Source organism: Carlito syrichta, unplaced genomic scaffold (genome assembly GCF_000164805.1).
Source record: "Carlito syrichta isolate Samal-C Ts95f unplaced genomic scaffold, Tarsius_syrichta-2.0.1 Scaffold309719, whole genome shotgun sequence".
NCBI lineage: Eukaryota > Metazoa > Chordata > Mammalia > Primates > Tarsiidae > Carlito > Carlito syrichta.
In genome coordinates this window covers 404,334-430,988 of record NW_007253815.1, presented here as the reverse complement: position 1 = coordinate 430,988, position 26,655 = coordinate 404,334, and the positions used below count along the sequence as shown (strand labels likewise).

Sequence of the window (26,655 nt, the reverse complement as noted above, 5' to 3'; positions counted from 1 at the left end):
TTTTTTTTTTTTTTTTTTTTTTTTTAATTGAGTTGGAGTCTCACTCTGTCACCCAGGTTGGAGTGCAGTGGCATACTCACGGCCACCCCAGTGTTGACCTGATGGGATCTGGCAATCCTTTTGCCTCAACCTTCCAAGTAGCCGAAACTACAGACATATGCTACCATGCCCGGCTAATTTTTTTATTTATTGTAGAGACGAGGTCTCACCAAGTTGCCCAGGCTGGTCTCGAATCCAGGGGCTCAGGCAATCCACTTGCCTTGGCCTCCCAAAGTGCTGAGATTACAGGTTGAGTCGCTGAGCCCGGCTTATTCATTTATTTTTTAATAGAGACAATATCTCACTACGTTGCCCAGGCTGGTCCCAAACTCCTGGAGTCAAGCAATCCTCCTGCCTCAGCCTCCTAATGTATTAGGATTATACACATGAGCCCCCGTGCCCAGCATGCAGTGTTAATTATAATGGAAAATAAAACAATTGAAAACAACCTAAATGTCCACTGGTGGGGGGTTGATTACACAAAATATGGTATATCCATACAATTAAATATTCTGCAGGTACTACAGAGGAGGAAATACACCTGGATATAATTACAAAGAAAGATATTCAAAATACACTGGGGAAAAAGAAAACACTATACATAACGAGCCAATTTACGTGAGGAAATCTACATTCACATATATACTTATATATTCTAGAAAATGTGTGGTGAAAAAACACACTCTAAGCTATCAGCTGTAGTGTCCATGGGGAGTGAGATTCCTAAGGCAAAAGAAAAACAGGGCACCGGACCCAGTGCCTTATGCCTACAATCCCAGCACTTTGGGAGGATGAAGCAGAATACTTGAGCCCAAAAGTTATTTTTTGTTTTTTGTTTGTTTGTTTTGTTTTGTTTTGCTTGAGTTGGAGTCTCACTCTGTCGCCCAGACTGGAGTGCAGTGGCTGCTCCCGGCCACCGCAGCCTCGACCTGCTGGGCTCCGGCGATCCTTCCGCCTCAGCCTTCCAAGGAGCTGGAGCTACAGGCGCATGCTACCACACCCGGCTCATTTTTTTATTTATCATAGAGATGAGGTCTTGCCAAGTTGCCCAGGCGGGTCTCGAACCCGCGGGCTCAGGCAATCCACTCACCTCAGCCTCCCAAAGGTGTGGGATTACAGGCTGAGCCACCGAGACCGGCTGAGCCCAAAAGTTTAAGACTAGCTTGGGTAACACAGTAAGACCCCTTTCTCTGCAAAAAATTTTAAAAATTAGCCAGGTACAGTGGTATGCACCAGCTACTTGGGAGGCTGAGATGGGAGGATCACTTGAGCCCGGGAGGTCAAGGCTGCAATGGGCTATGATCAAACCACTATACTCCAGCCTGGGTGACAAAGCAAGACCCTGTCTTTGTTTAAAAAAAAGAAAGAAAGAAAAGCAGTCCATCTATACCTTGTAGTTTTCATTTTTATTTTGCATACTTCTATACTGTTGGTTTATTATGTGTTTTTAAAATAAATATGTATTGCCTTTCAATTTTTAAAAAAAGTTTAATGAAAAAGAATGTAACCCTCTGCGGGTACTTCTGATGATCAGAGGCCGTGAACCCCCAGTACACATGAAAAGACTCAAAGCAGCTCACAGAGAGGCCAGTTGCCAACCACTCAGCTGTCGCAATCAGAAGAGCTCAAGTTCCTGGGCAGCAGATGACCTAACTGTTAACAAACAGGACCAACAGCACAGTAAAACCCAGCAGAGAGTATTCACTGGATCCTTTCCCACAGACTTGCTTCTAGAGCACGAGACGGTATTTGGGGGTGGGGTGGCCCTGCCTGGTCACATCCATGCCAGACACACCTGGCTCTGTGCAGGCTGAGGGCACATTGGGTCCCAAAAACAAAGACTCCAAGTTTCAGCAGAATGCAGGCATGTTAGGACAACACACAGCTGCGCCATGTGGGCAACAGGCAAGCACACGCTGGTGGGCCTTCAGCAAACAGGCCCAAAGGTGGGGAGAGTGTTACCCCCTCGTTTAACTTTATCTCTGCTGAGTACATCCGAGTCCTGGAAAACCTACCTCTGTCTGTAAGGACCCCCTTCCTGTCCTGCCACACTCCCCCAGGTGACATGTACACACACGCCCCACACACTCTTACCTCCTCATTCTGATAGGCGGTCACGGCTATGAACTGGGTTTCAGGGAACGAGCAGTTCATAACCATTCGGTGGGCAGCCCCAACACGCACAATGTGAACCTGGGGTTCATATTTATGCAGAGAATTCAACATTATCTGTTGAGGTGGGAGAAAAAGAGAAAGAGGAGAACAGCAGAGCCTGATGATTGCAGGTGACAGAGGAAGCCACCCCTCTGGTTAGTCCCAAGCTCGGCATCCCCCACCCCCACCTCCCACCCCAGCTAGGGACACGCACTTCAAATCTCAGGTCACGGGAGCGGCCACCACACCTCTGAAAAACAAATAGGGCAGTTTTTCAGAAGCCCCCAGGGAGCATATTTGGGGGTCAGGGATGGGTTGCCAGAGATGCCAGAGAGGAATTGTTCTTAAGAGTGTTCCATTTCCTGCCAAGATCCTGCTTTCTTTTTTCTCTTACTGTATTTTCAGCACAGCAATGTGGATTTCAATTCACTAAAACATACTGTCGGGTTTTTTTGAGTCAGAGTCTCACTCGGTCACCCAGGCTGGAGTGCAGTGGCACACTCACAGCCACCACAGCCTCGGCCTGCTGGGCCCTGGTAATCCTTCTGCCTCAGCCTTCCAAATATCTGGAACTACAGGTACCACCATGCCCGGCTAATTTTTTGATTTATTGTAGAGACAAAGTCTCACCAAGTTGCCAGGGCTGGTCTCGAACCCCTGGGCTCAGACAATCCTCTCCCCTTCGCCACCTAAAGTGCTGGGATTACAGGCGTAGCCACTGTGCCCAGCCTTGGTTTTTTAATATGAGGAATTTGAGTCACTCAAAATACTGACAATGGCCACATATTACAAGTGACTAACAAGTCATGAAATCTGAAGTTAAGGGCCCAGTGATTAAAAAAAAAAAAGACAAAAAACGAAGAGTAATGAAATACGCCATCCAGTGGTGACATATAATCCCCTGTCTGTGCTTCAAGTGAGAGGTCTAGTGACAGTCTCGTGCTGTGAAATCTGGCAGGCAATAACAATTGACTTTTCAAGTTCCTGTTTTATAAAGAACTGGAAGCCTCTGAGTTCCACAAAGACTCAGGTGGCATTACCTGCACCCCCTGCTCTCCCGCTCCGGCCAGCCGGGCACACAGAGACCAGAGAAGGGGCCCAAGAACTGATTTTGGGAGGCTGGGCCAAGCCACACACGCCAATGGAGAAAGGAACGCACACTCCCCTCCCCTCTGTGCCTCTAATCCCCAGAAACGGTCTACATTTTATAAAGCAACTCGCAGCCTTACATGGTAGACTAGTCTTCACAATCCTACCACAAAAAGGAAAGGAAAAAGCCCCACATCCGTGTTTACTCTAACTGAAGACTTTAGATAAAACCTTCCTTATTTAAGGTTTGCTTGGATTGCTGTTTTCTGAAAAACCAAAGCTGATTCAATATTCTATTGATAATTATCATAATGCCCAAGTGGAGGTAGTAATTATTTCATTTGGGAGCAGCTTTTTATTAAGGTATTTGTCTATTGCCAACATGCCACTTACACCAAAAAAGGGGAGCGGGAATAACAAAACCCTGGTACCCACAAACATCTCCCTCCCGTGGGCTGGGTAAAAAGCACTGCACACAAGACAAAACTATGAAAAGGGCCCTGATGATTAAGTAAACTACTGCACTCTCCCACTCTCTTAACATCAGGAAGTCCATTAAAAACTGAAAGCACCAATTAAGAGCTGTTTATTCCTGTTTACATTTGGACTCCAGGGAATAATTGGCTTCTATGGGAGAAGAGGCTGGTGAGGACACCTCTAATTGACTAAATGCACCCTTGATATTTCTTGATTGGTGTTGTGGGGAGGCCGGGCGGGTGGCCCGAGGACCGGCTCATACCTGCCCACCTCCGTTGAGCTTGTTGGTCAGCTTCACTTTGCTGAAGGAGATGGGCGCTTTCATCCAGTGGGCCCCGAAGTTGGGGGAGTCAGGGTGGATATAGACACAGCTGTGGCTGGGCATCTCAGGCTTGCCTGCGGGCACCCATTCCCCATTGACGTACTTCCAGCGATGGCTGTCCGTGGGGACAAAGTCCAGCAGGAGGGAGTACATGGCATTGGGGTCCAGCCCTGTGACACTGATCTTTAGGACAGGAAACATCCGTCTAAAAGAAAAGGCAGACGTTTAGCCATAGGGCAGGGTGTGAGGGCCTCCCCACTTGTCCAGAGGTCTCTCAACTCTAAGAGACATTCCATGGAATGCCCCGGGAGGGAGACCAGAAAAACAGGGCCCAAGTCCACAACCCCAATTCCACAAGAGCCTCTTTTCACACACGCACTTGTCAGCCGTTAACGGGTTTTTCTTTAAAACGTGCTCCATTTTAAAGTCTGCAAATCACTGATGCAGGCACTTGACGGAAGAAGAAATCGAGACCCAAGATGTATAATCAGATGCCTGTCCTCACAGAAAGCTTTCTTCAAAGACTTCCCTCTGGCACACTAACACAGCCAACCATGCCCAGTCTCCCAAAGAATGTTGTGCCCGAATAACAGTAAGAGTATTTACAGTAAAAACATGATTACACGGTAACATGAGGGAGATTCTTGGCTGTGGAAAGTTGGATCTGTTCTTTTCCTCCAGGACTTCTCAGAGCCTTTACCACACCAGTGTATACCCATGACCCTTTGAGGGAAAAGTGAATGTCCTAAGTTTAGCTTAAACAAAACTTTAAACTAAAAGATAGTGGGACTATCTTTTAACTGAGCATTTTGTGAGAATTCGTGTCCGAGGAACATACTTTGAGATATGTAGATCCGGGTTCATTGATCCTTCTTCCACCCTCTAGAACAATACCAACAAGTTTACAAATATTTAAATAAGCTATCCTGATGGCTGGATTCTGATTCTAGCACATTTTCATTACCTCAACTCTCCCCCCCACAAAAAAACCCCACAGCCATTAGCAGTTCCTCCCCATCCTTCCTAGTCTTCTCTCCAGAAAGAACAGCAGAGAAACATGGATCTTGTCAGTAGACACAAGAGTGGTAGAGTTGATGTCACTTGTGCTTCCAACTTAAAAAGTCCTTACCTAAGGTAATCTCCAGAGCAGAAGCAGGGCTGGGACGGGCTTGGACAAGGGCAACACAGCCAGCACCCACAGAGCACTCATGAGGAGCCAGGCATGGGTAAGCGCTTTAGTTCTCACAACGACTGTATGAGGCTCTTGGTGTGTTCGAGGAGAGGAAAGTAATTTAAGTAGGAGGCTAAGACAAGAATATGAATCAAATAAAATTCCTAGGGGAAAAAAGTGCATCAGATGATGGATCCCAAACCCAGGCCTCAGCTGAGAATTGCGTGACCCACCTTCTCACTCGCCTGGCTTGCTGAGCCAATGGCACTTTTACCTTAACTAAAATGCTAAGTCTCCAGGGAAGCTGCCTGAGTAATGTAAAAGCCTCCTGATGTGTTTTATTTTGTTCCCTTTTCAATAGAAGGACTTTTTTATTTTCTCTTGATCTCAGATTAAACTATTCTCTTTTACAATTATTTTAATGTTGTCAATTATCTGAATAGTACTGACCAAGTGTAGAAAACAGAAAGAATCTGAAAGCATAAATGCCATTTGCCAAGAATCACAGAAGTGGGTATCAGAAATGGTTGCAGGGACCATGAAGGGCCATTTGGACAGTGAGGAGTCTGGCTTGTCTATGTGAGGTGTTCAGAGAAATGGTCTCTGTGTTCCGGCCCAGTGCTTTTCCTAAAGTGCTAAAATCTATTTTACTTCTTATCTTTTTATTTTATTGTAAAGAAAACAAGAGTGGCATGCATATAACTGTCATTTTGCACACTTAAGTGTAAAAGTATCAAAAGTTTTTATCAATAAGACTATATCATACATGCAAAAGTTAAAAAAAAAAAAAACAGAAACCAACTCATGAAGCATGTGTTCCCCATTCACTGAACGACCAGAATAAGGATGCAGTTGTTTAAGCATGACAGTGTGGCTTATGTCTCCATAATGTGAAATGTTAGGAAGTTTCACATTGTTCTGACTTATGTTTTTGTTTTGGTTTGTTTTGTTGGTGTTTTTTGTTTTGTTTTGTTTTGGTTTGGTTTTTGTTTTGTTTGTTTTGAGTCTGTCTCCCAGGCTGGAGTACAGTGGCATGATCACAGCTCATTGCAGCCTCGACCTCTTGGGCTCAAGCAATTCTCCACCTTAGCCTCCTGCGTAGCTGGGACTATAAGAGTGTACCACCATGCCCAGCTAATTTTTTGATTTCTTTTGTACAGATGAGGTTTCACTGTGCTGCCCAGGCTGGTCTTGAACTTCTCAGTCTCCTACCTCGGCCTCCCACCTCGCGACAGCCACCATACCTGGCCTGATTTATGAATTAAGGGATGATTTAATGCAAGATAGCTTTTCTAATGATAATAGTTATCATGTACAGTCAGTCCTCCATATCCATGGGTTCTGAATCTGCAGATTCAGCCAAATGCACATCAAAAATATTTGGGAAAAATGCAATAATAAATAGTGATATAACTATTTTTAAAAGATACAAACAGACAGGAATGGTGTTTTACACCTGTAATCCCAGCACTTTGGGAGGCTAAGGTGGAAAGACTGTTTGAGACCAGTTCAAGATCAGCCTGGGCAACATAGCAAGATCCAGTTTTTACAAAAAATTAGCCAGGTATGGTAGTGTTGCCTATATTCCTAGCTACATTGGAGGCTGAGGCAGGAGGATTATTTAAGCCCCAGAGTTCAAGACTGCAGTGAGCTATAATCATGCCACTGTACTTCAACCTGGGTGACAGGAAAACAAAAATGCATAAAAAGCAAAACAGTATATTAACTATTTACATAGTATTTACATTGTATTAGGTATTATAAGTGATCTAGAGACAATTTAAAGTACACGGGAAGATGTGTGTAGGTTATAAAATGCAAAATGTGCTACACTATTTTACATAAGGGACTTGAGATCCATGGATTTTGGTATTTGTGGGGGTCCTGGAACCATCCCCCACAGATACTGAGGGACTACTCTATTGAGTTTTACACTGCACCTAGGACTGAATGTATGTCATCTCTCATTTAAGTATTACTTCGGCCCTAAAAGAGGTAAATGTTATTATGCCCATTTTGTAGATGAGGAAACTGGGACCCAAGAGGCACACATTACATTGCAGTCACCATGCCGTCACCATGCCTTTTTTTTTTTTTTTTTTTTGAGTTGGAGTCTCACTCAGTCGCCCAGACTGGAGTGCAGTGGCCACTTCCGGCCACCGCAGCCTCACCTGCTGGGCTCCAGTGATCCTTCCGCCTCAGCCTTCCAAGTAGCCGGTGCGTGCTACCCACCCGGCTGATTTTTTTTTTTATTTATTGTAGAGATGAGGTCTCGCTGCCCAGGCGGGTCTCAAACCCGCGGGCTCAAGCAATCCACTCACCTCAGCCTCCCAAAGGCACAGGATTACAGGCTGAGCCACCGAGCCCGGCTTACCATGCCTTTTTTTAAACTTTCTCCTTTTTGAGACTTTTAGAAAGTTAATATGGTTGAACCACGGCGAAAGGAAAAGACCCTTCAATGTTTTTCCAAATCTTAATACCTAATTTGAGATTTATTTACAAATGATTTTGAGTGACTACTCCATGCCAGGAACTGTTCTAGGCAGGGATTCAATGACAAAAACTGCAGACCCAGTGTCTTGTTCATGAAGCTTACGTTCTAGCAAAGAAGTCAGGCAACAAAAATGCAAATAGGTTTTTGTTTTTTCATGCGTAAGACCATTTTAGATTGCAAGAGTGCCATGAAGGAACTAAAAGAGGTGATGTCACAGAGGGAGACAAAAGGCTAAGGAGCTACTTTAGCCAGATCTGCAGACCTTAACAGGTCAGGGGAGTGACATTTGAGCTACGACCTACATAATGGGAAGACGTGAGTCACGCAGAATGCGGGAGGAGTGCACTTACAGGCAAAAAGCCCCAAGCACAAGAGTGCTAAGAGTCCATCTGCAGGCTCTACTGAGAGACTGAAAGGGAAGGACAGAGTGGCTGAGGCTAAGGGAGGGAGGAAGTCCAACTTTCACCCCATGACTAACAAGTTAGAGTGCTCTCCTTCCATCTCTCTACCCTGTCATGTGAGGGCTCTCAAAGGATGCAGAATGACTTTTCACTTCACAATAGGGAAATAGGTAATGGCCTTTCCTTTTTCGTGCTGTGGTCAGAATCTGTCTGATGTTTTCAAGAAGCCATGATTGATGAACCATCATCAGCCATCAGAGAAACACAAAATCAGTACTGCAGAAGATGCCACTTCACACCCACAGGGATGGCTGTAATAAAAAAGGCAGACAGTAACAAGTGTTGGCAAAGATGTAGAAACATTGAAATCCTCACACATTGCTGATGGAAATGGAAAATGGTACAATCATTATGGAAAACAGTCTGGCAGCTCTTTATCTAGTTAAATAGAGTTACTATGTAACCTGGTAATTCCACTCCTGTATATACACATAAAAACCCATAATTCTATGCAAAAATCTGCACACAGGTGGCCCTAGCAATATTATTCATAATAGTTAAAATGTAGACAAAACAAATGTCCATCAGTTGATGCATGGACAAACAAAATGTGTTCTATCCATACAATGGAGGCATGAAGTACTGATACATGCTACAACATAGATGAACCTTGAGAACATTATGGTAAGAGAAAGAAGCCAGACATAAAAGGTCACATAGTATGTGATTCTATTGTTATGAAATGTCTAGAACAGGTAAATCTCTAGAGACAGAAAATAGACTCTGGCTGGGGGCTGAGGAGCTGATGGCTAAGGAATGCAGGATTTCTTTCTGAAATAATGTAATTGTTCTATAATTAACTGTGGAGATGGATGCACAACTCTGTGGGTATACTAAAAACTATTAAAATGTACATTTTAAATGGATGAACTGTATGATATGTGAATTATGTCATAATAAAGCTATTAATAAAAACAAAGTCACAGTGCCTTGTCTCTTAAAGGGAGGACATATCTGGAAAATGACAGAATGATTAATTGCTTTATTTTCTTTAGAACTTTATTTGCCGAGAAGTTTACAATTGTTTTTGTTTTGTATTGCCACACAAATAAACTAAAGAATGCTGTGTAGTTTTTAAACTCCATTATGCCAATGAGGTACAAGTGAAAATCAGTCCAAGGTTTTGTTACTGGAACTGGTACACACTCTGGCTCTAGGCCAAGTTCAGCTCATCCCACCTCACTTTTCTTTCTTGTACCACCCAGTGACTGGGCCTCGTTATTTTGTTTTCAGGGATGAAATGCACTTCTAATCAAGTTGATATTTTTCCCCATTTTTCTTCCACAGTATAGAAAAACCACAGAGAAACCCAGAGTCTCTGAGGAGCTAAGAAATATGTAAATCAGTCCCTAATTCACAGTGCAACTTCACTTAATCCACCCTTGAGACAGAGAAAGTCTCCTCAGAAAGAGAGAAGAAAATGTGGCAGGGCAAATGAGCACTCGCCAAAAAAACACACTTGAAGAACTACAGGTGTTGGTCTTTACCTGAAAACTGTGCTCTGCCTCTGCTACGAGGTTGGCTTTCCCATTTTTATTTCACTGACATGGAACTTGAGAACCAGCACCACCAGAGGAGGCTATAAGCAGTGAGGTTTGCAGGAAGAAAAGAAGCAGAGATGACATCGATTTTTAGGTGGGGAAATAGCAGAGACGGTTAAAAGCAAAATTTAAGAAGCTTTACCCATAAACACCTTCCTCTGTCTCCTCATAAAATAATAATATCCATCAAATACTCAGAGCTTTCATAGTTGAGTGTGTGTGTTGTGTGTATGGCATACAAGGTGCATGGGTGGTGACACTTATGTGAAGGTGATTAGGCATAAGAATAGCAGAAGGTGCCAATTAGAAATAAAGCAACAAGGGAAAAAAAGAATAGCATCAAGGAAGCAAGGTGTCTGGTTAGAGGAGATTACACAAATGCGTACGATCCTTGTGAGTTGCAAATATAACATTCAGAGAGAAAAACCCAAGGACTGCAGGACATGGAAAGGTATTTGCCTGATGTCCAACCAGAATGTTTTCCTCTCCTATACTGTCCTCACTGGAAACCAGCCCGGTCGGTACCCCCTAATCATCGGCAAATTCAAACTTAGTGATTCCCAACTCTTATAACAGCAGATGGATGTGCAATGCTCCTAATTTTGTAAAATCTGCTCAAGGCAAATTTAATGAGAATTAAGGCAAAACGACCTAACTATGTGGAAACACACATGAAATGCAGCACGTTCCCCACAGGTGAAGATGTTACAGGTAAAGAAAATGAGAGCAAGAGATTGAATTTATTTGCCTCTGAAGTCTGAAATGAATTTTTTTCTGCATCCTAAAGTGTAAGTTTCTACTTAAAGGATGGAGATGAAACAAAATATAGGCTGGGTGCACTAGAAATGACTCAGATGAGCTCTGGGGAGGTATTATAATTGTTACTGTTGTAGCTGAAGGACTACTGAATAGGAATAACTAGAAGTTTTAAATTAAAAAGAGGGGGGTCCATGATTTTGTTCTCCTTTATGGTTACATAATACTCCATCGTGTATATGTACCACATTTTCTTTATCCAGTCCATTTTTGAATGGCAGTCTGGTTGGTTCCATGTTTTTGCTACTGTGAATAGTGCAGCTATAAACATGCATGTGCAGGTGTCTTTTTGGTAGCAGAAAAGAAGGAAGAGGAGAGGGAAAGGAAGAAGTTAAAAAAAAATGGGGGGGAGAAACAGAGACAGGGAGAGAGAGGAAGGGAGGGAGGGAAGAAAGGAGAGAAAGGGAAGGAAGGAAGGAAGGAAGGAAAGGGGGGAGGGAGGAAGGAAGGAAAAGAAAAGAAAGCAGTAAGGAAGGAGAAGGAAGGAAGGAAGGGTCACCATCAGGATCCCAGTTTCTGGGGATGATTCTATGTTTTTCAGGAAAAATCCTCTCTCTTTTTTGCTTCTGATCAATGTCAGAGACAAACCTCCTATTTATTTATATGAAAATCGGTCTCCATTTGACAGAGTTTTAATTCTTTCATCAGCCTATCCTATGCTGTGTGAAAACTTGTTCTTATGCAGAACAATGAGATTTCAAGGGCACGGGAGTTATTTGATTACCCCAACTGGAGCTTTTTCTAAAGAATCAAGAAGTCCACCGCTTTCGGGGCCAGACAGTAATGCAGATGGAAAGGGCCAGGGTTGGGGGTTACACCAGGAACATCTCCACAAAGAAGAGCCTCAAATCTACCTGTGCCAGGCTGAGGAGTTGGTATGGAGGGCAGGGATTTGGAGGAGATACAGTGGGTCTATCAATGGGAGAATGGGGAAAAAGGAGACAGAAGAATAAATGCCTGAGGAAAAAAAAGAAGAAGGGAGTAAAGAGAAAGCAGAAAAGACATGTCTATACGAACTGTAAAGTGCAACTACGAGTTTAATCCACCAGACATGGTGGCTCACGCCTGTAATTCCAGCACTTTGAGAGTTGGAGGTGAGAGGATTGCCTGAACCCAGGGGGTCGAGACCAGCCTGGACAACTTGGAAAAGCCTTGTCTCTATAATAAAATTTTAAAAATTAGCCAGGTGTGGTGGTGTACACTTGTAGTTCCAGTTACTTTGAAGATTGAAGCAGAAGGATCACCTGAGCCCAGCAGGTCGAGGCTGTGGTGGCTGTGAGGGTGCCATTGCACTCCAGCTTGGGCAACAGAGTGAGACTCAGACTCAAAATAAAGAGTCTAATCTGAGAAACCAAGGAGACTGAGAGTAATTTCAGACCAAACTTATTTATTGTTAACCACACCAATTTTTCTTCTTTATTCAAAGTATAAAAGGACCTTCTATCTCCTAGCAAAATCTTGGTCCTGGGGGTTGTGGGGACGCCAGAGACCTTAAGGGAATTTAAGAAAAAGATTCCATCCACAGGAGGGAAAATAGCAGCCAGACATCCACAGATAAGAACAACCAAGTTGACCACAGTTAGACTCCTTCCAACAAATAATATTGTTCACCTAGTTAATATTAAATTACTGTAAACATATAGGGAAAAATTATATAGGTTAGCAAAAGCCAATAGAAAACTGTTTTTAAATGAAAAAAGTACAATTTAATCTAACATATAATTAAATTGATTTTATAATGTTTCAGAAACATTTATTATTTATTTTTTGCTGAAATAGATGAACCATATTTTTACTTGGTGATTGTACTTAGTTTTACTTCAATATATGGCCACTCTGACAGCCAACTAAACAATGTGAAATTAGGAATTAGTGTAACTACTATCCAATAAGTACCAAAAATAATAAACAGAAAGTTCTACCTATTATTGAGCATAATAAAATTTTTACAATTGCATCTTCACTCATCTTTGAAAGGAAAAAGACAAAATCCAATTAAAAATCTAAGGTGATTCTTTGAAATTAAAAACATGTTTTTCATGATGTGTAAATATAGATCAAGAGAAGGAACAAGTGTAATTACAATCACAAATATTAAAAGCAATAAATCTCTTGTATGATATAAGTATGCAATCCATTTAGAGAAAGAAAACAAAAATATCAAGTAAGGTGGATGTTCCTGCTACTAGTATAATCACAATTTATTGAAATACTCTTAGTTCGGGTATGACTTTCACTTACAAAGTGCTTTAATGTTATGTAATAGCTCTTGAGTTCCTAATTTTCCCAGATGGACAAGAAATAGTTTGTTTTCCACACTGTGCTTTATTTAAAAATAGAGACATGAGGAATTCTGCGCAAAAATAAAAGCCTGCCAGAAAGTTCAGTCGACCCCGAGTTTTCTCTGTTAGCAGAATTCTCTCAGTAGTGTCACAGTGAAAGTCCTGCCAAAACTAACCTACTGAAAATGCCTTTCAACACTGTATTTTTGTGACCACGTGTACCAAAAGATATGTGAGCATCAACGGAACATCAGGAGCCGGTTTGTCCAAGCTGCAAGCAGTGAGATTTTCTTTCAAATTATTTGTACGTCCTCTACTCCATGAAAGCTTCTAACATTAGCTTGATGACCCCTTCGTGGACTAGGTTTAAGAGAATCCAAAAAACGCCAGCAGAGATCAGTTTCAGTTCATCCCTGTTTGCCGCAGGGAGAAAAAAGAAGGCATCTCCTCATCTCTGAGGCAGAGTAAACAGGGTTCCATTCCCGATGACTGCAACAGCCTCCCCACCATCACTGACACACACAATCTCAAGGTAGCACTCACCACAGACGCATCCGGGGAAGCGGATGGAGCGACAGGCAATGAGACTCAATTTGCCCTTTTGCTCCTAATCTTCACCTAGTCAAAAATTTCTGGTGAGTGTGCCATACTTAAGAGGAAACCATCCCGCTTCCAAACAAAGTTGACTTTCACCTTATCTGCACCAATTGGGGCTCAGATCTGTGCCAGAGTGTGGAGTCAGTCAAACGCGAATATTATTTTGACATGAGTGCATTTCCCCCACCCAAGGGGCACGACCCCCCCTTATAGTAATCTCCCAGCATCTCTCCATCTAAAATGCACGTGGGACAGGTGGCTTCATCGTCTACTTCTCTGATGATCTCAAAGAAATTAATTAAGTTGGCTGGGGAAAGGCTGTGAGACGGTCCTTGTCGAGCGTGTTTAATCAGACCCTGTCACCTCTGCATGGAGAGAGAGAGCCCTTCCAGATTCAAGGGGTCTCACCTCCCTTGCCAAGCCCTGCCAGCCCAAACAGGGCAGCAGATACACTTACCTGCCATTCTTGGTCACAATCATCTCATTAGTGACTTCTTTGAATCTCTGCCAGAGCGGGGCATCCTCCAGGATGATCTGAAGTTGCTTCTCCGTAGGGTCGCCCTTCTCCCTCCCTGCCTGAAGCTCACTCTCCACCACATTGAGCAGGCGAGACACGGTGCCATCGCTGGTCTTGGGATTGCCCAGCTCACTCATGACCGCAGGCCCCTCTCAAACTTTGCTGAGAGCCACGACCCGCCTCGCCTGCTTCAAGCTCCTTCCCTCCCTCACTTGTCTGCTTTGCAAATCCAGCTGAGCAGTGCCTGGGGAGCTGGGAGAAGATGCCCTGACTCTTGTCGAAGCTCCTAGGATGACACCCCTTCAAGTCTCCACATTATACCACCAACCTGTTAAGCTTCAGTTGGGGAGCGGGGTGGAGGGAGGGGAGAGGTAGGGAAGAAAAAGCCCTCTCTTAATTACTCATTGCATCAGGTGGGAGAGAGCCTGGCTTTCCCATTGGCTGCCGTGCATAGAGTAGACGTTTAAGAAGAGTACTCCATCCAAATTATCAGGCTTTTATCTTGTTGTACCTGAAGAGGTCTAATCAGTGTATGGAGGACCATTTTCCAATTAATTAAAATTATTCCAGGCCCAGACTGCAACAATCAGACAAATCATGTTTGTGTATAAATCATGGCATGTGGCACCTATAGGGAAGGGGGTCCTGGATCAGAGCAACACACTGGATGCCAGCCCAGGCTCTCCTGGTCCCATGGAGATCCTAAATCTCTAAGCTGCTCTCTAGCTCCTTAGACAGACGAGCTCTGGAGAGAAAAGCAGCACGTATGCAGGGTCCAAGGCTCTGTGCCAAGAAACATGACCACTGCACAGAGATAAAGGAAGATGCCCTGTGTGCCGTCACTTTGGGGGCGGAGCTCAGGAGAAAAGAGCTGAGGACTTTCTCCCAGGTCTGCCCTCCTGTTCAGCTCTCTCCTGAAGGGATCGCACACACGCTTACACCCCGCTCGTCTCAAGGTTCCTGCTTGCCTCCGACAGAGCCTTGAGCCTTGTCCTTCCTTCCTAGAATCCAGAGCCCTACTTTTTATTTTCTCTCCAGTCTTACCTGAGGTGGTAGGAAGAGCAAGTATCCTACTGATCTCTCTCTAAAAAAAGCCATCTACTCCCAGTCAGTGAAAATGAACTTTTACATTATTATCCAGAGAAATTGTAATCTTTGGTCCAGAAAGGCATTCTGGTTTTCCCTTTAGACAGCTCACGGCCCTATTCTAGCATTCCATTAGGAAATTCCACATTCCCTGGGAAGAAATAACTAGTAGAAAACTTTTCTTCTACCCATAACAGGCAGTACTAATTGGGGAAGGGGACCGGCAGAGGCAGCTCTACCTCCCCACCCCACAACCCTGAGAAGAGCCCGGAGGCTGTGAGTTTTTCTCTCATTTCAACAGAAAGTAGGAAAAATCAGAACAAAGGAAAAATAAAAGCAAAATGGTAAGATAAAGTCAGGGTAAGGGTGCTACAGAAAATGCACTCAGCACCTACAATAGTCCACATACTTACGAGGCATCATACACAGGGATGAACAAGACAGAAACAGCTGGTGCCTTGAGAGAATTAACAATCTGATAGAGAAAACAAACGACATCACAACAACAAAGCAATTATCAATAGTGAGAAGTCTGAAGACTACATAAAAGGTGAAGTGGTGGAGAAAAATATATGTGAGGTAGAGTAGGGAGGATCCCATTAGACAGGGCTGTGAAAAATGGCTGCTTCAAGAAGACATGTACGTGGAGCAAGAGCTGGACACGGTGGAGTCAGGGAAGAGTTGGCAGAGCATGCCAGGCAGAGGAAGCATGTGTGAGAGGTGTGGCCGGGCTGGAGAGTGCCAGCGAGGCCAGTGTGCCCAAACTGTGGTGGCAGAGAGTGGAGCAAGATGTTGTCAGAGAGACAGCCAGGCCAGACCACAGGGCCTGCTAAGCCATGAGGAGGAATTTGGATTTTCTTCAGCATGAGAGAGGAACCTCTTGGAGGTGCTCAAGCAGGAAAGTAGCATGAGTTGCCCCGAGTTTGTAAACAAATCGTGGGAACAGACTAGAGAAAGGCAAGAGTTGAAGTAAAGAGGCAAGTCCGAAGGCCTTCACGATGGTTCAGTCAAGAGACGGTGGTGGCTTTGCCCGGGGTGGTGGCCGTAGCCACAAAGTGATGTGGATAAATTCTAGATACACCTTAGAAATCGGTATGACAGAACATGAGGGATTTGGAGGTGGGAACGAGCATGGAACCACGTGTCTGATGTGGACAGTTGGCACATGGAAGGGCCGTCTACTCAAGACAGGCAGTGAAGGCAGCGGGACAGTAAGCAGAGGTACAATTTGATTAGGAGAGTCAAAATTTCCACTTTCTACAGTTACTATTGAAAAGGACGTGGTAGGCTGAATAATAACCACCCCCACCCCCACAGATGTTCATGTCCTAATACCCAGAACCTGCGAATATATGGAAAAAAGAGGACACTATAGACACTTAAACTATAGTTTAAGTTAAGGATTTTGAGATGAGGAGACGATCCTGGAGTTAGAAGTCTTTCTACGAGGGAGACAAGAGGATCAAGGCCACAGGTCAAGGAATGCAGGCAGTCTCTTGAAGATGGAAAAGGCAGAAAGATGGTCTCTCTCCTCGAGCCTCCAGAAGGGACATGGCCCTGATTTAGCCCAGTGTAAATGATTTCAGACTTCAGATCCCCAAATTTGTAAGATAATAAAGTCATGTTGTTTTCAGCCACTAAATTTGTGGTAATGGTTACAGCAGAAATAAGGAACTATTAAAAATACCCTGAGATGTATAAGTGGAGATTTCAAAAAGGCACCTGTGGCACAATTGTGACTCTGAGCTTCCTAGCAGCCAATGCAAAAAGGGGGAATATAATCTGGCACACATTACACTGTGTTCCTAAAATAAAAGCAAGCCATTGACCTGTGAGAAATTTCTTCCATAAATTATTATAAAGAAAGCACTATGTGATGCAATGAACAATGTCTCCCCAGATAGTCTACCAGTAAGATAATTTCTGCCTTCACATAGTTTTACAATCTAGGAGGGACAGAAAGACAGGCTGAGGGAATTCTAGTACAAAGATATGATGTGTTTTGGAAGCATCAGTAAGGGAGAAATGAAGAAAAAACAATAGTCCTCCTTATTCACGAGGAATATATTCCAAAGCCCCTAGTAGACACCTAAAACTACAGATAGTACCAAGACCTATATATATTATTCACAAATTTCTTTTTCCATCTTCACAATTTCACAGATAGATTTATTCTTATTGTTGAGCTTAGCAATCTGAGCATATGACTCTTTTTCTTTCCTTATCAAGCTGAGAACTTTCAACTTTTCACTTAAAAAAAAAATCACTTTATGGCTTCTCTTTAGTATATCTGAATTGCCAGCATCACTATTCTTTTTTTTTTTGAGTTGGAGTCTCACTCAGTCGTTCCTGGCCACCACAGCCTCGACCTGCTGGGCTCCTGCGATCCTTCCACCTCAGCCTTCCAAGTAGCTGGAACTACAGGCGCGTGCTACCACGCCCGGTTAATTTTTGATTTATTGTAGAGACTAGGTCTTGACAAGTTACCTGTGTGGGTCTTGAACCCATGGGCTCAGACAATCCTCTCACCTCGGCCTCCCAAAGTGCTGGGACTACAGACTGAGCCACTGAGCCTGATCACTATTCTTGAACATTGGGGCCATTATTAAATAAAATAAAGGTTACTTGAACGCAGGCATTGTGATGCCTGATGTAATCACCAAGACAGCCACCAAATGACTGAGGGCAGGAAGCATACAGAGCGCAGCTCATGGGACGGAGGGTCAATGCAGGTCTCCATCACACTACTCAGATCAGCATGTCACTTAAGACTTAAGAAATTATGTATTTATGGAATTTTCCATTTACTATTTTGTGACTACAGATGACTATGGGTAACTGAAACCGAGGAAATCAAAACAGCAGAGAAGGGGAAACTACAATAATACTGTTTTTATCAGTTTCATTAAAACTATGTGCTCCCAAGCCGGGCTTGGTGGCTCAGTCTGTAATCCCCCGCCTTTGGGAGGCTGAGGTGAGTGGATTGCCTGAGCCCGCGGGTTCGAGACCCGCCTGGGCGGTGAGACCTCATCTCTACAATAAATCAAAAAATCAGCTGGGCGTGGTAGCGCGCCTGTAGTTCCAGCTACTTGGAAGCTTGAGGCGGAAGGATCACCGGAGCCCAGCAGGCGAGGCTGCGGTGGCCGGGAGTGGCCACTGCACTCCAGTCTGGGCGACAGAGTGAGACTCCAACTCAAATAAAAAAAAAAAAAAAACTTTGTGCTCCCATTTACCAGGTCAGCACAAGTCTCTTCAACCAGCGGACCCAGCCAAAACGGCTCTTCAAGAACAGCACATGCCTGGTGTTTTTGTCTTGCTTCCTTTTGAACCTGGCCAGTCCAGACTCTACTTTCCAGGTATTGTCACCTTGAGGCCGACATTTTATTGGATAGATAAAGTAGAGCCACACTAAACCGCTGGTGCTCAGTCTTTGCTTTACCTGCAAAAAAAGCAGTTTCATTCCGTTCAACCCAACAGTTGAACCTGAAACTAATAGCAATAATATAAAATCTTTTATTACATTTATAGAACATCATTTTACTTGGATGTTTTCTAGTTAAAATATATCTTACTGTAGAGAATTTTCAAAAATATAAGAGAAGGAAAAAAAAAAAAGAAAAGCTAGCCATAACTCACATCCAGAGATGACCTCTGCTAAGAAGTTCAGCATATGCTTTGTTATTTGCAAATATGTGCATACGTTTCCCTTTAAAAATGGGATTCATAGCCGGGCGTGGTGGCATGTGTCTGTAATTCCAGCTACTTGGAAGGCTGAGACGGAAGGATCGCCTGAGCCCTGCAGTTTGAGGCTGCAGTGGCCATGAGCGCGCCACTGCACTCCAGCCTGGATGACAAGAGTAAGACTCCAACTCAAAAAAAAAAAAAAAAAAAGGCGGGGGGAGTCAAAAGTGCCTCTAGTTAGCATGGCGGATGGAAGGCATACTTTTCTATCTGATCTCCACCAAGCCCCTTAAAATGGCACCATGGTCATGAAAAAGTAAATAAGCCTATGAAGCTGTAGAGTACAGGACAGGAAAGGGCAGCAGGCAACAGACAGCAGCAACATTTTTGGAAACTGACAAAACATATGGGTGAGTGGCAACTGACGGAGCAGATCACAGACCTAGACGTGAGGGGGAGAAGTCAACGGGAAGTAAGCCAATTTATGCCACAGAATTCTGAAATATCTCGGGGATTCCATGCATCATCAGCTCTGAAGGGAGCGGGTAGTTCTGGCTAGCACCAAATAGAAATAAGGAACTATCTTGAAATTTTGTGTAAGAAACAGTGAAACTTTCAGCTCCCCACCCTCAGCCAGGTACTGTTCCTTCCCTATTGCTTTAGGAGAAGGAAAACACAAGAGACTTTCTTCTGAAGAGTGGATTGAGAGGGTTTGTACTCAGAGACCAGTCGCCAATGAGGGGGGGGAGAGGACTATACTGAAAACAGGGCATTAAGAAACATTCCTTAGGTTAAAGACCTGAAGATTTCTCAATGAACTGACCCTTCCCCAGTTACCAACTACCCCGATTAAGTAGGGAAAGCCAACATTTGTAAAAACCCTGCCCAGGTACCTGGGCATTCCACTGGTGTTTTTGTCTTACCCTTAAATATGATTACACAGTAAGTGACCATCAGACATCAGACTCAGAAGTCAGACACCAAAGTAAAAAAGGAATTCTGAGGGAAGAGACTATGGAGGGAACAGAAAATAACAAAACAAAAAACCACAATTATTATCCTCTTAAAGATAAGAAAAATCATGTTTATGAAATAAGACAAGGATACGAAAGGAAGGAAAGAAGGAAAGGAGGAGAAAGGGAGCGAGGGAAGGAGGGAATGAGGACAAACAACAGCTAGAAGCAACATGCAGTTATTGTCTCCGTGTCCATGGATTGGACGCACAAGCACAGTGCAGCTGAGTTCTCTGCTCTGGCTGGGTTTCTCCCAGCAATGAAGGTATCAGGAGCTGGGCTGCAATCTAATTTGAGGTTGAGTTTTTCTTCAGACTGCTGGCAGAATTCCATTCCTTTCAGCTATTGAACTCAGGCTCTCAGTTCTTACACTCTACCTATCTCCATTAGCAGTTTAAAATTTGGATGTTTGCTTTCTTCCTTCAGCTAGGAAGAGAACATCTGCTACTGTTTCTTGTCTCTCTTAGGGATTCACCTGATTAGATCAGACCCACCTAAGATAATCTTTTTGATGAACTCAAAGTCAACTGATTAGGAATCTCAATTACATGGGCAAAGTCCCTTTCACCACACAATGAACATAATCACAGCAGTGACATCCCATCATATTCAGAGATCCTGCCAACACACCAGGGGAGAAAATTATACAGGGCATGCACACCAGGAGGCAGAAATCTTGGGAGCCATCTTAGGGTTCTGCCTATATTAAAAGCAAGCAAGATAAGTTGTCCAAGAAAGAAAACATAATCACAGTCGACTGCAGATCAACTAGAAACACAGTTGTAAAAATGTAAATATTGGATATTGATTTAATTTAAAAATTATGAAATTGGCACGATGAGAGAAGATTTTTATTTTTATTTTTTTACTTTTTTCATTTTAGGAAACTGGGAAGAAGGGGAAGTCTGTATTGCAGGGAAACAGGGTGCTAAATTTTCATCTTCCACTGTAGGAAGACAGTAAATAATGTCAAAAGTGGAAAATTCAAGAAATAGCAGGATAAACATAATGTTTAAAAATATAGAGATAAATAGCAGGAGCAATAGCAAAGCAAGAGGAAAGTGCCTCTGGGAAAAAGGACTGCTGCTTTTTGTTTGTTGTTTTTCTTATAAGCTTTTTGCCAGGAGTAGTGGCTCAGATATGTTATCACAGCACTTTGGGAAGTGGAGGCAGGAGGATTGCTTGAGACCAAGAGTTCGAGACCACCCTGGACAATATAGTGAAATTTCATTTCTATCAAAAAAAAAAAAGTCAAAAACTTAGTACACACCTGTAGTCCCAGATACTTGAGAGGTTGAGGAGGAAGAATCGCCTGAGCCCAGAAGTTCGAGGGTGGTGAGCCATGACTGCACCACTGCACTCGAGCCTTCGGGACACAGTGAGACCCTGACTCAAAAAAAAATTTTTTTTAAGTTTTATTTTAAAGATGTGGGGTACATATCAGGGTTAGGTATACAAATGGTCATTGTACAGGTAAAGTTTGGGCCTCATTTTGATCCCCACGTCACTTGGTTTGAGATCAGGTACCCTTACTGAAGTGTGCCCCCCCCGGCAGTTTTCCACTACTGCCAATCCCTTTCTTATAGTATTATGATAAGTGTTAAGGGGAAAAAAGGTTTTAACCATATTAGTAAAAAAACACACACACTAATAAGATTATTTTCCAGTCAATTTTTTAACAATGACGACTATTTTTCCATGTTACAAGTAATTTTCTACATTATTTTGACATTTGCAAATTTTCCTATCTTATGAATGAGTCATGTTTTATTCAACCAATTTATCTGTTCTTACATATTTACTGTTTCTGTATTTTTATCATTTTAAACACTAAATTAAAATTTTAGACAATAAGTATTTGGGAATATCCATGATTGTTTTCTTAAATTATATTTTTAGATGTAGTGCTAATTGCCAAGACTAAAATATGCTAGCCATATTTACATCTCACTTGTAACAATTTTATAGGGTAGGTGATAAACTAAATCCATTTCATGAGTGAGAAAGTTGAAGCTTTCAGTGGTTAAGTAACTTGTCCACGGGCATCTAGTCAGTGACCAGTAAAACCAATATTTAAGCCCAAGCAGTAGCTTATTATCTTAACCATGATGTTATTCTAAACACTATGTACCAGGCACTAAATTACCTCCTGATATACATGATCTCATAGAAGGTTCATAACCTTGTAAATATTTATTGCCACCCCACTTTTTTAACAAGGAGGGCACTGAGGGTCTGCAGGATTGCATATCTTGCATCTGTCAAGGTCTCAGTAAATGGCAAAGCCTTTTGATCTGGGTCACTCTTGTTCCAAAAGCTGGGTACCAATCTGGAGATCAAACAGATAGACTTTATTTTAATCCTTCCATTTCCAGGAATGCATTCACTGAGTGTCTTAATGAGAAAATGAAGAGATCCTAATTATCTCCATAATACACATAAAAAAGGAAAAAAAGAGTTGCCCAATAAGCAAGGAACCAGGAGAAGAGTTAGTAGTGACTCTCGACCCCCACTTAATTTCCACCTGAGCAGAGCATCAAGTTGTATAAATCATGTCACTTTAAGGAAACCAGGAAGAAAACCTTTTTCACGAATGGTCTTCAGTACCCTTGCTGGACCAGCTTAACAGAAAGCCAGCAGGTAGAACTCCCCCTCCCGGCCCTCTCCAGCCTCGCTGTCCTTGCTTCAACCGCAGACATCCTTTTCCACATGTTCTGCATTAGGCCACCATGGAAGTTTCTGCTAGAGAAAAAAGAGATGGGGAAAAGTTCTCACATTTTAAAAATTAGATATAAAGACTGTAAAAATGTTTCAAGATCCCTGAACTAAATGCCTAAATTCTTTCCCAGCTTTAACAATCTAGCACTTCCTCTGATATGGATTGATGGCACTACTATGATTGTTATTATTTCATTTACTAGCAAGGGACCAATTATTTTATATATTTTTACAAAGCTCATAACACTTTATGAAAGCCTTATCTTCCTCCAATATAATGTGCTGGCTTTCTACTACAGTGGCTTACTTCTTTCTGAATTGTTTTCTAAGAGTTATGTCCTTGGCATAGCTATAAGTAGGGCCTCTGTTCAAGATTCTTAGAAAACAAATTACTCATTTTTTTTCTTTCTTCAGGTGACTCTGCAACACAATGCTTCCATGGAATACAGAGTTAAGTCTCAGATAATACATGATATATTACCATGTTTTCAATATTTGAAGAAGACCCATATCTGCATCTTAGGGTTAAATCACTAGATTATTGGGCCTCCAATATCATAAGCCCATGTTACTTTTAACCATAAACATCTAGTAGGTGGCACATAGCAGGTCCTCCATTATTATTGCTTTATTATATAGTATTTCAAGATATAATGAGGTAAAAACTGATATTAAGAAAAATAATCATGTTTAATTATATTTAGAGACATCATAATATTTATTGAGGCATTAAGAGGAAACAATGTTTCATAAAGATTTTTCTCAGGAACATTTTTGTGTTCTTCTTTGTTTTTGGTTTTTTGGGTTTTTTTGAGTTGGAGTCTCACTCTGTCGCCCAGGCTGGAGTGCAGTAGCTGCTCCCGGCCACCACAGCCTTGACCTGCTGGGCTCCGGCGATCCTTCTGCCTCAGCCTTCAAGTAGCTGGAACTACAGGCACGCACTACCACGCCCGGTTAATTTTTAAAATTTTATTGTAGAGATGAGGTCTCGCCAAGTTGCTCAGGTGGGTCTCGAACCTGCGGGTTCAGGTAATCCACTCACCTCAGCCTCCCAAAGGCGCAGTATTACAGGCTGAGCCACTGAGCCCGACTCATTTTTGTTTTTAAACACTCAGAATTTTTATGAAAAACATTGAAATCTAACCACATTTTAAAAAAAATAATGAATAATAAAGTTATTATGCTTTAAGTAAAATGTTTTGATTCTGGGAATGCCGCACTTTCAATAGTGTTGATTCAAATAGAACAAAAACAGGCCAGGCACAGTGGCTCATGCCTGTAACCCCAGCACTTTGGGAGGCTGAGATAGGAGGATCACCTGAGGCCAGGAGTTTGAGACCAGCCTGGGCAACAAAGCAAGACTCTGTCTCTATAAAAAAAAAAAAAAAATAGCAAAATTAGCTGGGTGTGTTGGTGTACAACTGTAGTCCCAGCTACTTGGGAGGCTGAGGCATGAGGATTGCTTGAGCCCAGGAGATCGAGGCTATGCTGAGCTGTGATCATGTCACTGCACTCCAGACTGGGTGATGGAGTAAGATCCTGTCTCAAAAAATATATTAAAAAAATAACAATAAAACATAAAGCAAAGACACATACACACACACACACACACACACACACACACACACACACACACACACACACGCAATGCAATTAAAAAAATAAAAATAAAAAAAAAACACTGACAAGTCCCAGACTTGAAGACTATGAAGAAGCTACGCCCTGGTGATTTGATTATTAGGACAGAAATGAAGCTGAGGTGTCATGGAAAACGTTGAACACCTTAAAATTGTAGCTTGAATGAAGCATTCCAGGAAAAGAAGAATTAGAGGAAAGTATTCACTTCGGAAGGCCCCAAGAATGATGGACAGAGTGTATCAGATCAGCAGGCACAAAGCAGGGGGAGAGAGCTGCTTCCTTTCCCTGCACAAGCATGGCTGATTCTCACATGGGACAGGTGGGTTTCATCCTATAAAAGTCTAGCTTCTCGGGCCATCTGAGATGCTTTTCAGTTGCTTACCTCAAGGCTCCAGTTAGTGAGTGGCAGCGTCAATTCTAGGCCAAGGTGGGAAGCCTAGTCACTTGAAGCTTTCTCCTCAGCGTGGGGCCTATATGTGCCCACCTTCCCCATGTGGGCCACCTTGTCAGAGGGAATCTGAAATGTCGAGGCCCACAGGAGAGAGTCTAAGAAGACAGGTTCTAGCTCTGCCACGAATAACACTGTGTCCATGAGCAACAAACTTCACTGTACCTTTTTCTTCACATGCTAGGAGGTGAAAAGAAATCTTTGTGGTCTCCCAAACATCCTCTATTTTATAAATGGCGCTCATTGTAACAAGGATGGGGCAGCTTACTTGGGGCCAAGAACCACATCTGATCTCAGGGAGCTCACAGTGAGGAGGAGGCCCACAAGTTTCCTGCAATGGAAGTTTGAAAGAGAATTCATCTGAGGAGGCGCGGGAAAGACAAAGTCTGCCATTCCCTGCAGGAGCCTGGGACACCTCCCCAAAGCAGGGCACACAGGGTTTTGCAGCAGAAATTTGCCTTGGGCACAGGGAGGAACTACAGTGCAGGAAAAGGGAATATTCCATGAAAAAGTCATAAGGCATTAAAGCACTAAGTATTAAATAGCAAGTTCAGTCAGTGGATTATTCAACGAGAGAGGAAAGAATCAAGGGCATTGAATGTTCAGTATTTCCCACAAGAATTTTAGGCAGCACATGAACTAAAAATTGTTATTTTAATAGTTACAGCAGAGCAATACAACCAGAATGTAAAACCCACCTCTTTAAGGATAGCGTTGCTTAAGACTAGTATAAGGAAAAACAAAAAGGAGAGAGAATTCATTTAAGTTGAAATGCTAATAAAGCCACAGTGGAGGTAAAACTTGAAAATCACAAAAGGTGATAAGGTCACTGAAGGTTAGCAAAGGCTGCTATAGGAAGTTAGGATAATTTTTTTTTAACTTTTCTTTTTAATGTTTTTCTGTATTTCCCAAAAGATAAAAAATAAATTTCAGGAGTAAAATTCTTTTAATGAACAAACAGGCAATAACACTCAGAGTTTTCTAGTCTTTGTTAGTCTAGACTACTAGACTGAAAACTCAAATATTAAGAAATGGGTTTCTTTGTTCTAATACCGAACTTTGTGCAATTCTGATATCTAAAAAGTTTGGAAGTCTAGTTTTTTCATAAAGTTTGGCAGCAAAATCTGACCTGAATGAATGTAATACTACTTGTGTTTTTATTCCTTTTAGCCTGAATAATTGAACATCCTGCTATAGAAATACTAGTTTAGTTTCTATAGAAACTAGTTAATTAGGGATGGTGCCCCAGATTCCAAAGGTGATATCATGTAATACATGATTTATGAAGTTGATGCCTTTCAGAAATTTTAAAAGCTCTTAGTTCCAAACCACATCTGCCCCAAAGCATTTGGATACAAGTTTGTGTCCCCATATGAAGGAATATCGGAAATGGGGGCGAGGGAGGGAGGAAGGGAAGCTTGGCAGATGGCATGAGTATCAGAGCCTGGAGAGAAAAGGAAAATTTAGAGGACAGTTCACGCTTCCTGGAACCACATTTCTGCGCCTCCTAGGAATGTAGCTCGTTTAAGCAGAGCCGCTGTTCCTGGAGCTGAGACCCTGGAAACATTCTGTGTGCTCTGGAATGAAAGATCATGATGAGAACCAATCTTATGGTCTGTTCTGGAGGGGGATCAGGATGCCAGGCAGGTGCTGTTTATGTCTCCCCTTCAGTGTGGAGACTCAGTGCCTTTAAGGCCTCTCAGCTAGAGTTAGAACACAGTAACAGTGGGGTCCTCTTCCACATTAATTTTAGGGAGGTAGACAAGGTTTGCGTTTTTGGAAGAGCACTTCGGTGGAAGCAGGATGGAAAAGCAGTGGGACCGCAGGTAGGCAGGGAGACTGCACAGAAAACCTGAGAGGCAGTGAGAAGGACAGGCTGGTAGGATGCAGAGGGGGAGGGTGCAGGGGATGTGAGAGCTACTTAAAGGGCAGGATTCATAGGAATTGGTGGCTACTGGATATACTACTAAGGGAGAAGACATCCAGACTTCAGCTCAGGTGTCCATTGGACAACTGGGCAGACAACAGGGCCTGTCTCCAGGAGAGAGAACACAGAAGAGTTGGGAGGAACAACATTCCACATTGACTACGAGCAGGGACACTGACTACAG

General features: G+C 42.8%; 1 protein-coding gene across 1 annotated transcript in view; it reads right to left on the bottom strand.

Moving 5' to 3' along the window:
* The window catches only part of TBX19 (T-box 19), a 27,901-nt gene extending 13,763 nt beyond the window's left edge, over positions 1-14,138 (bottom strand). Inside the window, exons 1-3 of the mRNA XM_008067601.1 lie at positions 13,901-14,138; positions 4,022-4,286; positions 2,134-2,268 (exon numbers count right to left, since the gene is read on the bottom strand). Coding sequence (XP_008065792.1) covers positions 2,134-2,268; positions 4,022-4,286; positions 13,901-14,097 — 597 coding nt within the window. The 5' untranslated portion in view covers positions 14,098-14,138. The remainder of the gene's footprint in view (positions 1-2,133; positions 2,269-4,021; positions 4,287-13,900) is intronic.
* Between the last annotated feature and the right edge of the window lie 12,517 nt (positions 14,139-26,655).